General features: G+C 39.1%; 1 protein-coding gene across 1 annotated transcript in view; it reads right to left on the bottom strand.

The window, feature by feature from the left end:
• Positions 1-13,850, bottom strand: part of CLCA1 (chloride channel accessory 1) — a 31,466-nt gene extending 17,616 nt beyond the window's left edge. Inside the window, exons 1-5 of the mRNA XM_009424615.5 lie at positions 13,644-13,850; positions 9,230-9,370; positions 8,911-9,058; positions 6,231-6,336; positions 383-560 (exon numbers count right to left, since the gene is read on the bottom strand). Of these exons, the coding sequence (XP_009422890.4) occupies positions 383-560; positions 6,231-6,336; positions 8,911-9,058; positions 9,230-9,370; positions 13,644-13,805 (735 nt within the window). The 5' untranslated portion in view covers positions 13,806-13,850. The remainder of the gene's footprint in view (positions 1-382; positions 561-6,230; positions 6,337-8,910; positions 9,059-9,229; positions 9,371-13,643) is intronic.
• Between the last annotated feature and the right edge of the window lie 571 nt (positions 13,851-14,421).

Consider the following 14,421-nt stretch of genomic DNA (forward strand, 5'->3'; position numbering starts at 1 on the left):
CTCTCTGAAAGTTAAATCAAGAGCCTACTGATCATGTCTTTATTAACTAATAAAAGGAACTGCCTAATCCCCCTGGGTTAAGTCCTTATTTAAGTAAGAATGTGTGTGCTTGTATGCCTTTGTGAGTATTTAAAGTAATCCTAAGCACTTGAACTAAAAACTAGTGGGAGGGAGATGATGGAGAAGAAAGCGTGGACACGAGGAGGGTGAGGGGAAGGAAGACAGGACTTTATCCTTGACTTGCACACCCAGCTTGTCCCAGAGATAATCCACTGCTCACTGATGATTTCTCTAAACTTTGATTCTCCCTTGGAGCACTTGGAGTAAAAGCTTCACTAAATTCATAAGAATCTGGGGGAAGGGGTGAGAACAAGGTACTTACAGAATCAACATGTTGTGCAAACATTATAGAAGCCTTCTCTGTCTGGCGGGATTGGAGTACAAACTCACATCCTTTTTCATAGAGTCCTGTTACTTTATTGAATGTGCATCTTTTGGTGTAACAGCTGCCTCCCTGACACTTGTTTACTACATTTGTACCAGTAATACCTGCTGAACATCTGAAAATATAGGAAGGTTAGATGTTTAGGTGATGTTGTCATTTCAAAGGGTCAGAGTCTATGCTCAGTTTCTGACAGATTGCCTTTCTGTGATTTTCCTCTCATGATCCAAGAAACAAGGACATCCCATCATAGCAAAATTGTTAAATCGTCATCAGAGTCATTTCTGTTTGCCAGAAAGTATCTGAGGGGATTGCAAAAATGGTATCAGAATGTATTTCTATGCAGCAGAAAAGCCAAGTCTGGCTTAGGGCTGTTGTTAGCATTAATACAGACTAAGTCCTCGGGCACCTTTGAATCTATTCCCTTCATCCCTAGAAGGTCAAGAGCCCTCTTTTATTTCCCACAAAAGATTTGCGGACATTTCTTGTTTGTTTGTTTTCTGATTAGTTTATTTCACATGGTTTTTGTAGAGTTCTGGTATGTTCATAGGTATTTTAAATGTTTCCATGTACTAGGTATTTATGACTTTTGTTGCTATTATAGTTGGAATGCTTCCCCCTACATCTTATTGTTTAATTGTATTTTTTAAGTATATAACCATGCATGACCGGTATAGAAAATTTGGAAAATGGCAAAAAGCATGAAGAAAAGAAAAAAACATGTCTCACCATCAGAAATGAGCTACTGTTACCATGTTGAAGCATTTTTCACTTTGTATATATCAACATAACATTCACTGCACAGATAGCTTTGTTTCCTGCTTTAAAAAAAACTTAGCATATTTAATTTTTTAATATTATTATTTAATATTTTTCAAAATGTGGCTGGGTGTGGTGACTCACACCTGTAATCCCAGCACTTTGGGAGGCTGAGGCGGGTGGATTGCTTGAGGCCAGAAATTTGAGACCAGCCTGGGCAACATGGCGAAACCCAACTCTACCAGAAATACAATGAAAATTAGCTGGGCATGGTGTTGCGCACCTGTAATCCCAGCTACACGGGAAGCTAAGGCACGAGAATTGCTTGAAACTGAGAGGCAGAGGTTGCAGTGAGCTGAGATTGTGCCACTGCACTCCAGCCTGGGAGACACAATTGGGACTGTCTCCAAAAAAAAAGAAAAAAAATTCAAAATGTGATCTTAATAATTTTATATCTTTTAATACTATCATATGTATTCAGACTAACTTGTTGAACTTAGTTTCCCCTCCCAATTTGTCAGTACTAAAATAAAACATCAATGAATAAACAAAATTTCATATCCAATTTTGACTGTATTTCCAAGTTTGCCCTGTGATTGATTCCCTGAGTATACTATATCCAAAAGTTTGAACATTTTAAAGCCCGTTGATACAGCTGCTCTATCATTTCCTTACAATGCATTTTTAAACATGAAATCACAGGATCAAGACTTTTTTAAATTTGATATGTGTCACCCAAATTGCTTTCCAGAAAAGTTGCATGAATTTATGCCTCTAACAACCATCTGTGAGAGCTTTCATCCTGCTGACAATAACTTACTAGACAATAAATGAATCTCATCCCTATCAAATTTACATCTCTCATTACTAGTAAGTATGAACATTTTTATTATTGGACATTTTTATTTCATTTCTTTAATTTTCTTTTTCTTGAGACAGGGTCTCACTCTTGTAGCCCAGGCTAGAATGCAGTGGTGTGATCATGGCTCACTGCAGCTTCAACCTCACCCCCAGGCTCAGGTGATCCTTCCACCTCAGCCTCTCAAGTAGCTGGGACCACAGGCATGTGCCACCATGCCAGGCCAATTTTTGTATTTTTTGTAGAGAAGGGGTTTCACCATGTTGCCCAGGCTGGTCTCAAACTCCTGGGCATTTTAATTTCTTCTTTTGTAAATTATCTATTCTTCTCCTTTGTCTATTTTTCTATTTGGATGTTACTGTTTTACTGATTTTTCAAAAGCTCTTTATGTGCTACAATACTAAGCTCCTAAAGGCTTTCTTTTTTGTTTTTGCAAATATCTTTTTCTGTTTTTTCCTTTTTATTTAGTTTATGTTTGGTTTGTGTGCAACAAAATTTTTAATTTATATGTAGCCACATTTATTATTCTCTTAGTTATATTTTTCAATGATTGAATGCATTGAAAGAGTTTTGTTATCTAGGGATTTGATACTTATTAACATTCTTCTAGTTTTCATTATCATTTTGCTTTTTATCTTTAAAGAGTCCATCCAATTGGAAAAGAGTCTGTTAATTTTTTCCCCACACAGTTAAAAAATTGTCTATCTCAAGAAATCCTATCTTTCTTCACAGACTTGTAATTCTACCTATAATAACTAAATTATCATATGTGTAATGTCTGCCCACATTGTTTGTTTGTTTGTTTGTTTGTTTGTTTGTTTTTTGAGATGGAGTCTCACTCTGTTACCCAGGCTGGAGTGCAGTGGCATGATCTCGGCTCACTGCAAGCTCCGCCTCCCGGGTTCATGCCATTCTCCTGCCTCAGCCTCCCAAGTAGCTGGGACTACAGGCACCCGCCACCATGCCTGGCTAATTTTTTGTATTTTTAGTAGAGACAGGGTTTCACTGTGTTAGCCAGGATGGTCTCGATCTCCTGACCTTGTGATCTGCCTGCCTCGGCCTCCTAAAGTGCTGGGATTACAGACGTGAGCCACTGTGCCCTGGCTCACATTGTTTTAATTAATGTAGTTTTATAGCATATTTAAAATTTGAAAAGTAAGAATTCCCTTTATTACTTTCTTGTTCCCAAAATGATCTTAGCTACTATCTACTCAACGAACTCTTGGATTTTTTTAATGAGGTAAAAATTGATGTACTTTTGATTAGCGTTTCATAAACCCTATATATGAATTTTGTTTGAGTTTATATCTTCCATGAATTGAATGTTTCCCAATTTACCTTGGTTTTCTTTTAACCCCTTGAGAAGGATTTTATAGTTTTCTTTAAATACATCTTCCACATTTCTTAGCGTTGTTTCTACTTTTATTATACCTTTCATTGCTGTCTTGAAGTATTGTTCTATTATATTTTTGAACTGGTTATTGCTAATATATGGAAAAGTAATTTGAATATTTATTTTGTATTTGGTCACCTTATTGGCTTCCCTTGTCAATTTTAATTTCAATTTATTTCCTTGTGTTTTCTAAGTGGATCACAGATCATCTGCATAACAATGATTTTCTCTCTTCCTTTCCATCTTTTTACATCCCCAGTTTTATTACATTGGCCACAATTTCCTAAGCAAGATTGAATAATTGTGATAATAGTGGCTATTCTTAGTCCTGGCAGTGTCTCTAGTGTTTCCCTATTAAATATGAGGTAGATTGTTGGCTTTGAACAGATGTTCTGTATCATATGAATGAAGTAACCTCATGTCCTGGGCAGTGCTGTTATTTGTGTGATTGCTTCTAAGCCTTAAAAATAATTTTAAAATTTGGAAGATAATGAGCAATACATATTATTAATATATTGAAATTAAAAGTTTTAAAGAGGACATGGCGATCATGTCTCATCTGTGGAAAGAAAAATGTGTTGTATATATGTACTCATTTCTAGAATATCTCTAGAAGGAAATACTACTAATCACCCTTTCTGCCAAGGCAATATATGGTGTCTAACTGGCTGGAAGCTTAGGAAAGAGAACTGGGAAAGAGATATCAGGTTTGGAATGGTGCCCACTGGGTTTGAAAAGTCAAAGCAACGTATGATTGCATCAGAGAAGCCCCTCTGTGCTGTGGTCCATGTAGTGCAGAGTGTACAGGCCGAAGGCATCAGGAAGGCTGTGCATGGCTCTAGGAGGCAGCAGTGCACTTGATGTCTCTCTCTCTCTCTTTTTTTGCGGGGGGGATGGAGTCTTGCTCTGTTGCCTAGGCTGGAGTGCAGTGGTGTGATCTCGGCTCACTGCAACCTCCGCCTCCCGGGTTCAAGCAATTCTCCTGCCTCAGCCTCCTGAGTAGCTGGGATTATAGGTGTGTGCCATCACACACGGCCAATTTTTTTGTATTTTTAGTAGAGATGGAGTTTTCCATGTTGGCCAGGCTGGTCTTGAACTCCTGACCTCAGGTGATCCTGCCTCGGCCTCCCAAAGTACTGGGATTACAGATGTGAGCCACCATGCCCGGCCCACTTGATGTCTCTTTATGCCTGAAGAGATCCAACAATGAGGCATAATATAATGGAAATGGGCCAAGTGTACAGAGTCTGACTGTTATAAAGAAAGAGAAAAGTAAAGAGCAGTAATTGTCCTGTGGGAGAAATGGAAGCCAAAACTCTGTTCTGAGCCCCTTTTGAAAAAATTGTACTAGGTCAAGACAGTTAGGAATCAAAGCCGAGTGCATCTCCTTAAAGGGCCATCAGGCAAGCAAGACCGGAAGCAGACATGGAGAGGGTGTTGTACCAACTTCTACTTAAAAAGATGGTGTTGTTTTTAAATGCAGGAATAAGTGTGCGTTTTTATCAAGTTTCTTTTGAGAATCTATTGGAACAATCATTTATTTTCTTCTTTTCTTCATATACTATATTCATTACTTACTATTACAACATTTTTGGATTTCTGGAAGACATTCTTACTTGGCTTTAATATGTTTGTTTTTCCCTTAATTTTGCCAGATGTAATTTACTATCCTTTTATTTGAAATATTTGCCTCTATCTTTTTAGAGAGCCTGTAGCTACAGAATTTTTTCATTCCATTTGTCAGGTGTTAGTATCTGAGTTATACTAACTCTTTAAAATAAATTAGGAAGTTCCCTATCACTTCTGTTTGCACTAAAGCAGTTTTTGTGCACTGAGACTGCTGGCTGCAAGAATTAGCCCATAAATTCATGGCAGCCAAGCGTTCTTTCCAAGTGTTGTGCTTGATTTCTACTGACATCGCGCAAGGTTTAATTCAAACTGGGAGGAGTTTCTGTTTTGCTTTGATATTCGGATTGTTTTTCAGATAAGTTTCACAGTCCCTCCCAAGCCCATTCATACTGACAGAGTCCACACAGATACCATTCTGGGCCGGGCATGGTGGCTCACGCCACCAGGATGTCAGAGGTAGTCCCAGCACTTTGACAGGTCGAAGTGGGAGGATCTCTTGAGTCCAGGAGTTCAACACCAGCCTGGGCAACATAAGGACACCCTGCCTGTACGAAAACTTAAGATCAGCCTGGCAACATGGTGAGACTCCATCTCTACAGAAAATATAAAAATTAGTCTGATGTGGTAATGTGTGCCCGTAGTCCTGGCTACTCAGGGGGCTGAGGTGGGAGGATTGCTTGAGCCCGGGAGGCTGAGGCTGGAGTGAGCTGTGATTGCATCACTGCGCTCCAGCCTGGGTGACAGAGTAAGACCCTTTCTCAAAAAAAAAAAAAAAAAAAAGAAGATATTATTATTCTGCCCTGAAGGCACTGAAGAGCCTCATTAGCTCCGCTTATGTCACTGATGCTGGTGGTATGGGATGATGGAGACCCTAAACACAGCAACTGTAGATTTTTTATAGTTGGTACAGTTAACAAAAAAAAAAAGGAGGCAAATGACTTCTAGCTGCAGAGTGAAGAATTCAATTAACTGAAGCATTTGTAAAGTAAGCAAAATGGTAGTTTTGTGGAAATCTGAAAAAGAAGGCACTAAGAATGAATTTGAATTAGAAAATAAGCCAGGACACACATTTTTTAAAGTAATCAATTCAAGAAAAAAAGGTTGCAATTTAAAATAGTTTGGAACAAGTTAAATCAAAATATACATACCTTACTGCTTGGATTCTTCCATTGGATAAGTAGAATTTCTCATCGTTATTGTACTCGTCAAATACTCCCCATCGTAGATGAGCCCACTCATGGACAAATGCCCTACCTGTGAGAAAGTATTTTAAAAAACTTATTACAATAAGAATGGCAAAATTACCTTCTCACACTGGAAGAAAGCAATGTTTGGAATATTTATGCTTTGCTGTGTTAATTTTTTAAATTAAAGACTTGATTTCTTTAGATCTAATATAACTGTACATTTTCTTAAAATATAAATACTTATTTTGGCTTATCAAACATTAATCAGGCACCTAGTAAGTGCCAAGCCGTTATTCAGACACAGAGAAACAGCTGCCCTATCCTCACATAGCTCCCGGTGTAGTGGAGGGCATGTGTGATTAGAAGCTAAAATGCCTGGTGGTACAGGTATGATGACAGAGGTCAGCAAAGGTGGCTATGGGAGCCCAGGCATTCCTACAGCAGCCAGGGCAGCATCCTCAACCAATTCTCCTCCCTCATGGCTCCTATCCCATCAGACCTCAAGGTCTGCTTACTCCATCTCTGTCTTTTTTATTCATTTTCACCTTTCCAGGCCCATTGCCACTTACTCCTGAATTGCTGCAATAGTCACCAGATTGGCCTCCATGTCTCCATCCTTCAGGGTAAGTCCAACTTCTCAACATGGTGTACAAGGTCCCTGATGCCTCAGGCCTGCTCTTCTCTGCAGCCTTATTTCTTGCTGTTCTCCACTCACTTCCCAAACTCTAGAATTAGGATGAATTCCTGAACTCCTTTTTTTCCTAGGTCATATCATGCTCTTGTTCAACTCTGGTCTTTTTTTACCTATGTTTCCTTAGCTTGGAATACTTCCTTCCCATCTTTGTCTGGATAACTCTTATTCTTCTTTGAAAATCAAGCTTCTGTGTGCCTAGAAGCCTGCCCTGAAATCCTCATCCTAGGCCCAGTACTCCGCGTTTGCATTTCACCATCTCCCATTGGGCACTTACAATGATAAACAGTCATTGCTACTTACTTGCCAGTCTCCCACAGTAGAAAATTGTCTCCATGAGGACAGACAATATGACTTCTTCACTGTCATATCTGGGCACATAGTGTCTAGAACTTAGCAGGCATTCAGTGATATTTGTTAAACTTGAGTGAATGACTTATGTACAGCTCAGTTTTTCTGGAATGTAAATTCCAAGGAAGGCTGAATTTGGAGGGTTATGTGAGGTGGGGCATTCTGTGGAAACTCAGTATCCCACACTAAGGATTGGGACTTTATTCTGTAGGTATTGGTGGTCTCTTTAAAGATGATTGTGAGAGAGTTGGAGTGGAGTCACAATACAGAAAGGAGACACTATTAAGGAATGGTTTTATATATGATCATGATGGCTGGAGTGGGCTCAGGAGTGGGATGGGGCAGTCAGGTCAATCAATTCAACACTTATTTGTTGAGTCATACATTGAGAATGTTCTGTTCCTGTTATGGAGGTGAAATGTGTTGTAGAACAACAAAGAGGTACGCTTGACACATCCTTTTGACCAGGTCTTTAAGTGCTCTAGTGTGTTTGGGGGTGGGGCTTGGATAGCGTTCTTTTGTTTGCTTGTTTTCTGTGCCTTATATGTTAAAAAAAATCAAGCTGGTTCTAGGGGATCCAAATCTTTTTTGAGGTAAAGAAATCTAATGCTAGTTATTTAGTAAAGAGTCACATTTGATTCTTGGAAAGTACATTTTATATATATGTCATTACTTGTTTAATATTTCCTCCAATAATTGTTATATGTGCCTCATATACAAATGATAAAGTTTATTTATCATTGGAGTTTTTTCTTTAGTTACATGTTTTTGAGAGATGAATTGCAAAGGTATTCTGTCTGCTACTCAAAGTGTGATCCACAGACCGGTAGAATCAACATCTCCTGTGAGCTTGTTAAAAATGCAGATTCTTGAGTCCCATCCCACACCTAATGAATGAGAATCCACTTTTTTTTTTTTTTTTGATACGGAGTCTCGCTCTGTCGCCCAGGCTGGAGTGCAGTAGCGCGATCTTGGCTCACTACAACCTCCGCCTCCCGGGTTCACGCCATTCTCCTGCCTCAGCCTCCCAAATAGCTGGGACTACAGGCGTCCGCCACCACGCCCGGCTAATTTTTTGTATTTTTAGTAGAGAAGGGGTTTCACTGTGTTAGCCAGGATGGTCTTGATCTCCTGACCTCGTGATCCACCCGCCTCGGCCTCCTAAAGGAGAATCCACATTTTAACAAGATTCATATATAATTTGAATGCACGTCTGAGAGCACTGCACATATACGCCATCTGGTGGCTATTGTATGAATTGCAGGTAGAAGATTTAATTCAGTTGTCTCCTTACATATCCATAGAAACTTAATACAAATTAAATTCTTTTACAGTTATAGTATGATGCTATAATAATAATTTATGAGAATTCAAAATACCGTATTTATACATGTATCTAAAGTAAATTAAATTCATAGCTGAGAAATGCTGGAAATTCTAAGTGAAATGCATGTTCTATTTTAAGTGAAAAATGCTATGATGTTTTATCTCTAATTGTTTGGCTTACACATGCTTACTCACAAAGATAATGCTAGTGTTGATACACTTTGAACATAAAATAGTTAAATTGTATGAGAAGTATGGTAGAATATTTCATACCTTGTGGTCCATATTCAGCTAACTTTTTTCCTGCAATGAAATCAGGAGTGAGGTGGATCCTTTCACCCTTCTCTCCACAGTTGCCCATCTGCTCAGTGTAGGGTTCATCATTACCTGGAGGAGTAGACTCAGCAACCAGAACATCAGCCTGAAATTTAAGAAAAAGTTTTTATCATCACAAAGTTTCAGCAAATGAATTAACCATATTCGTACTGGAGTAAGTTTCAAACAATCACATTTGATTCTAGAATATTTTGATTTTAAAAAATCTTGGTTACAGGAGAAAGTGGAATTTTAAAGAAGAACTTGATATTCTCACATTTTTGTAGGTCTCAAGTTTTGGTCTCACATAGTCAGCCTTTGTCTTCCATGTTTCAGGAATCAAAATGGCAACATTTTTGAAATAAAATCGTTTTCCTGTAGCTTCAAACAGATACAGAGATGCCTGGGTCACCATGTCCTGGGAAGAAAAAGAAAACATACGTAACAATTGACTGAAAATAAATTAAATTATCAGTCATTCAAATTCACATCTGGATTTCACATTTTCAAAAACTTGTTATTTGTTAAGATGGGAAGAAGAAATATAGAAATACCTTTTAATAATAATAGCTAAGCTTTGAGAGCATTTACCAAATATTCTGTGTCACCGAGTAATCAGTAACAATGCAGACTCTGGAGACAGACTCTAATCCTGGCTGCACCACTTTTTGTGGGACATTCGGCAATTTCTAATTCTGAGCCTCAGTTTTCCCATTAACAAAATGGAATATTATATTATAGTGACTGGCTGATAAGGTTGTGGTGAGGAACAAAGTGAAACATGTGATGTGCTAGGAACAGTGTTTACTTCGCACAAGCAAGTATAAAATATTAGCTATGCGTTTCACTTGCTTCTTTGAGAATCCACAGATCTTTGAGGGTGAAACTGAGACTTAGTATAATTCTCAAGGTCTCACAGCAAGTAGTAATGAAGAGAAAAAGTGAATGTGATTTTAACACCTGCTGACTCTTGTAATAATTTGGGATTATATACTAAGTCAAATTAAATGTAATACTAAGTGTTGTGGTATTATTTATTTATTTATTCATTTTTCTTTTTTTTAAACTTTGCCAAGTGCTGATAGAAGTATTTATTTTTTGTGCAGTGTGGTACTAAGAGATATAAGAAAATAGCATAATTATATATTTTCAAATTACACCTAATTTTACTTCTCTAAAATGAAATAGCTGCAGCGTTAAATTATAAATGTGTCTGCAGATTCCCTGTGATATGTTATGACGAGAGAGTTGGGAGAGTGATAGAAGATACTGTTACAGGAAGGGGGCAGTGTATCTGTTAGGACTGAAAACCATTTGCTTCGAAAGTGAGCATAGACAGAGGAAAGAAGAGGCTGAAGACTGAGCCCAGGGAATGTGGGGGACCCCAGCATTCAGAGGTAGAAAGAGGATGAGCCAATACAGGGGCCTCGGAAGGGCAGTCAGTGCCTGCAGAGGAAATGAGGAGCTGTGGGATGAGAGTGCTACAGGGAGGAGGGCGTGATCATCGGTGTCAAGCACTGCTGAGCCATCACTTCATATGAGGACTAAGAACTCATCACTGGACTTGGCAGCATGGTGAGCCCTAGTAACGGAATAAATACAGCAGCTCCGTAAGAGTGGTTTCAAGAAAGTGGGAGGTGAGGCCGTGGAGACAGTAAATACAGACAACAACAGGTTCAGAAGTTTTTCTGTGAACTAAAGGGGAATGGAGAAATAGGCAGCAGCTGAAAGTGGACTTCAGGACAAGACAGTTTTGTTTTAATGGGAACTATTATAAAATATTTCTATGCTAATGAAAAAACAAACAAAAATGTAAAAGAAAAAGGGGTCATTGCAGGAGCAAAGTCCTTGTGGGAACAGGCCAGAGTGACTAGACTCCATTGCCTAGTGGGGGTCGTGTTAGGAGCAGAAATGCTTCATCATTTTATGGGGAAGCAGCACTTGGGTGTTAGTGCACGGGTATGTCCTGCTGTGCCTCTTCCTAAGGGGTAAACTTGAAGAACTTATCTTACCTCTCTGAGCCTCAGTTTCTCCCTTTCAAATAGTGATAATAATGGTTGCCTCTATTTTTTTAAGTGTTCTTAATGATTTACATTTTCTCCTTCTAAAACTCCCAGATTTTTAACACTCACTAGGAGAGTTTAATATTATGTCACTTTAAAAAATAAAATTAAAAAATGAGCCAAGATCACCAAAAACTTGAAAAGTAGGTATAAAACTTCATATATTAGAGTATTATTTTACCATTTGACTTGTGAAATGTGAATATCCAATGTCTCCCAGGAAGAATAAGTAGCATGAAATGCTCTGTCTTCCACATTGTAATAGAAACAATAATAAGGGATCTTTGTTTTGGCATCTGTTTCAGATTTTCAGAAAATGACCTCATATCCTAATACACACTTAGACTCTTAGGCTGAGAGAAGGTTGGGGGTGACAGTTTATAGAATGGGCTAGAAATTCCTTCAGGACAGGGACAGTATATTGACCACTGGACTTCTAGTACCTGAAATAATTTAGATGCTCTGTAAATATTTGTTGAATGAATAAACAAACAAATGGATAAATAAAGTGGGTTTAGTAAATGGCAAAGTGGTATAGAACTGCCAAGACAGGCACAGTGCCTGGGGTGCTGAGCATTGCAGAGACTCCAAAATAACCCTACTGTGTACCTTCTGACATGCGTGTGTGCGTGTATGTCTGCGTGTGTGCATGGGCGTGTGTGTGTGCACACAAGCTTGTGCGTGTGGTGTGTGTGTATGTATATTTGACGGGGGAAGAGAGAGTTTCTCTCTGACTCTCCCTTCCTCATCTTGTGACGTGTACTCCCCCTGCTAATATTAGCAAGAATGCAGTGGATGGAAGTGGTGCAGAGCCATTAACTGCTCTTGTAGGTGGGGATATCTGGGGACTGTCCTGCTGAAGCAAATATTTTAAAAGCTGAGTTAGGGGCTTCTGTCCCCACAGGGGCACCAGGGGAGAGTCTCTCATCAGCAAGAAGGTTGTTGGAGTAGAGGGAGGAATGGTTGGGAAAGGTGGCCAAGCCCTCAACGAGGTCCCTCAACTCTGCAGATCTGGAACATCAAATAGGAAGGAGTTAGGGACTCTGAGCATTCTATTCACTAAAGTGTTCTTGTTACAGAGAAGGAAATGATGGAAGCCAACTTATCTCACCCCCAACTTTAGGATCCATACTGGAAAGACAATTTAATAATTGTAGTGAGAAGTACGTATCTCGGGAGGAAAACCTCCAAGGACAATGAAGTGGAAGCACTTTGAAAGCTCTAGTCACTATATACTGTAGATACAAATTACCACGGTCACTGAAGATGAATACGGCATCTACATTCTCCTTCTGGCATATTGCTGAACCCCACTGTCTAGCCAGAGACTGAAACACACTGGTCACATGTTTGCTGATGCCACTTCCAAATTTAGAAACAATCAAAAACTCACTCAACGTTTTAGATGATTGAGAGATTCAAGAGGTCTGAATCTCCCTTTTACCGCAGACAGCCTGATCCTCTTTGGGTTGAGTAGGTAAGCTTTATGGTGAGTGACACCCTCCACTCTGTTCCCTATCCCCTGCTGCTGCAATTCTCTAACCACACACTGTAGAGATGGTTTTCTTTCCAAACATTATCTTTCTATATTTGCCTCTGCTTAGAGCAGTGGATCTCTGGGGAAATCCCTCTGGGCCCTTGTTCTATTAATTTTCCATCTAGAGAGAGCCAATGACTATATCCACCATTTATTGAGCTCTTACTATGTACCAGGCACTAGGCATGCATTTTTAAAGTTATTTTTTAAAGTTCTGAGATAAATTTAGATGAACAGAAGACATGCAAAGTATTGCACCGTATTCTTACATACTCCACCCAGCTTCCCTTTATATGCATGCATTTTAAACTTTGATCCTCACAAAATCTGATAAGGGAGATATTTATTATTATTATTCCCATTTTACAGACTAATACTGTTACTAGTACAGCACTGCCTCTGGATGTGTTACAGCCAGATTCCAGGGCGGTCTTTTATAAGGCATTTCCCTCTTAGTTTTAGCTGTTTGTTGTTGTACAAGACCTTCTTCAATGGTATAGATACCCCTGCCAGGACAGGAAGTCTTCTTCCTTTCCCTTCTGCTACATAAGAGGTAGCAAGAAATCTCTGAAAGGATCCCTTGAATTGGGACTGATAAAATGCAAGGTTTTCTCCCATCAGAGGGTCAGGGTTGTTCTTACATCAGAGATTTGCATCTGGGGCTCCTTTTAGGATCACAGGGAAGGGGGTTTCAATTAGGAGAATAAAAGGAGAGTCTGACTCGTGCCAAGGGTAAAATCAGGCAAAGGATCTGTGCATCTCACAATATCTGTCAAATGTAGCTGACTCTGCCTTACTATAGAACTAAATAATTTTCAGTGACATAATCCACAGCAGTACATATCAATTTATCATTTATCAGTTGCCAACAATGTATCACTCTGAGTTATGTGCATTGCATTCATTATCTTATCTGACAGAAGAATCCTAATGGTTAACTTGTTATTATTTCCATTTTACAGATGAAGAAACTGAGACTTAGACATAAAAATACATGCCAGTGTCGTGCAGCTGGAATAGGGCACTCATGTTCTCTCTATCACAACATTATGCTATTTTTTAAAAAGTATGGATAATTACTATGAACTTACCTTTATTTGTTGAATGAGTGTTTCATCTTCTGGCACATTGGGGTCGATTGCAACGACAATGCCTTCATAGCCATTGTTGTTCAGCTGAATGAGTGAATTACTCAGGGCCCCTTCTAGAAGGTGAAGAATCAAGATGAACACAGAACTCTTAAATGGCCCCATTGCTGTACATCTCCCTGTGATTTCTCTCTTTGGAAAATGCGGGTTACGAAGGTGTCTTTCTTTACCATTATATATATACAGATATGAAAATATAGACACACGTTTCCAACTTATCAGAAGTGGTTTATCACAGGTCTTTAATCCCCTGACCTGATGTGTTTTACTATTGCTCTTGTCTTCAATAGGAGAATGATAACAATATCTTAGTCTCAAATTGCGTACTTGTAAATATTTCCATTTGCCTTCAGCTGTGCCAGATGCTGGGGTAAGGGTGGGGGAGCCCACATCCGGTTCCTTGGAAGCACTCACAGGTGACAAGCAGCTTGGCCGCTGATAGGTTTGTTTACTTCTTGGAAATGTTTACCAAGCCATGGACACCAACCCACGCAAAGCCCCCAACCCCCTCCTGCCCAGGAAAATCCAGACTGTTCTGCATATTCAGTAAACATTTTGTAAGCCATATATTCAGTTATCCCTCATGGTGGTCTTTACCACAATGGTGGTTTTGTTTACCTTGACATAACCTCAACACCTCTTCATGCTCCCCTTAAACAAGAAAATATTCAATTATATTCCACATCCATTTGTACCAAAAGCATTAGCAAGTGATGTAGAT

This window comes from Pan troglodytes, chromosome 1, assembly GCF_028858775.2.
Source record: "Pan troglodytes isolate AG18354 chromosome 1, NHGRI_mPanTro3-v2.0_pri, whole genome shotgun sequence".
NCBI lineage: Eukaryota > Metazoa > Chordata > Mammalia > Primates > Hominidae > Pan > Pan troglodytes.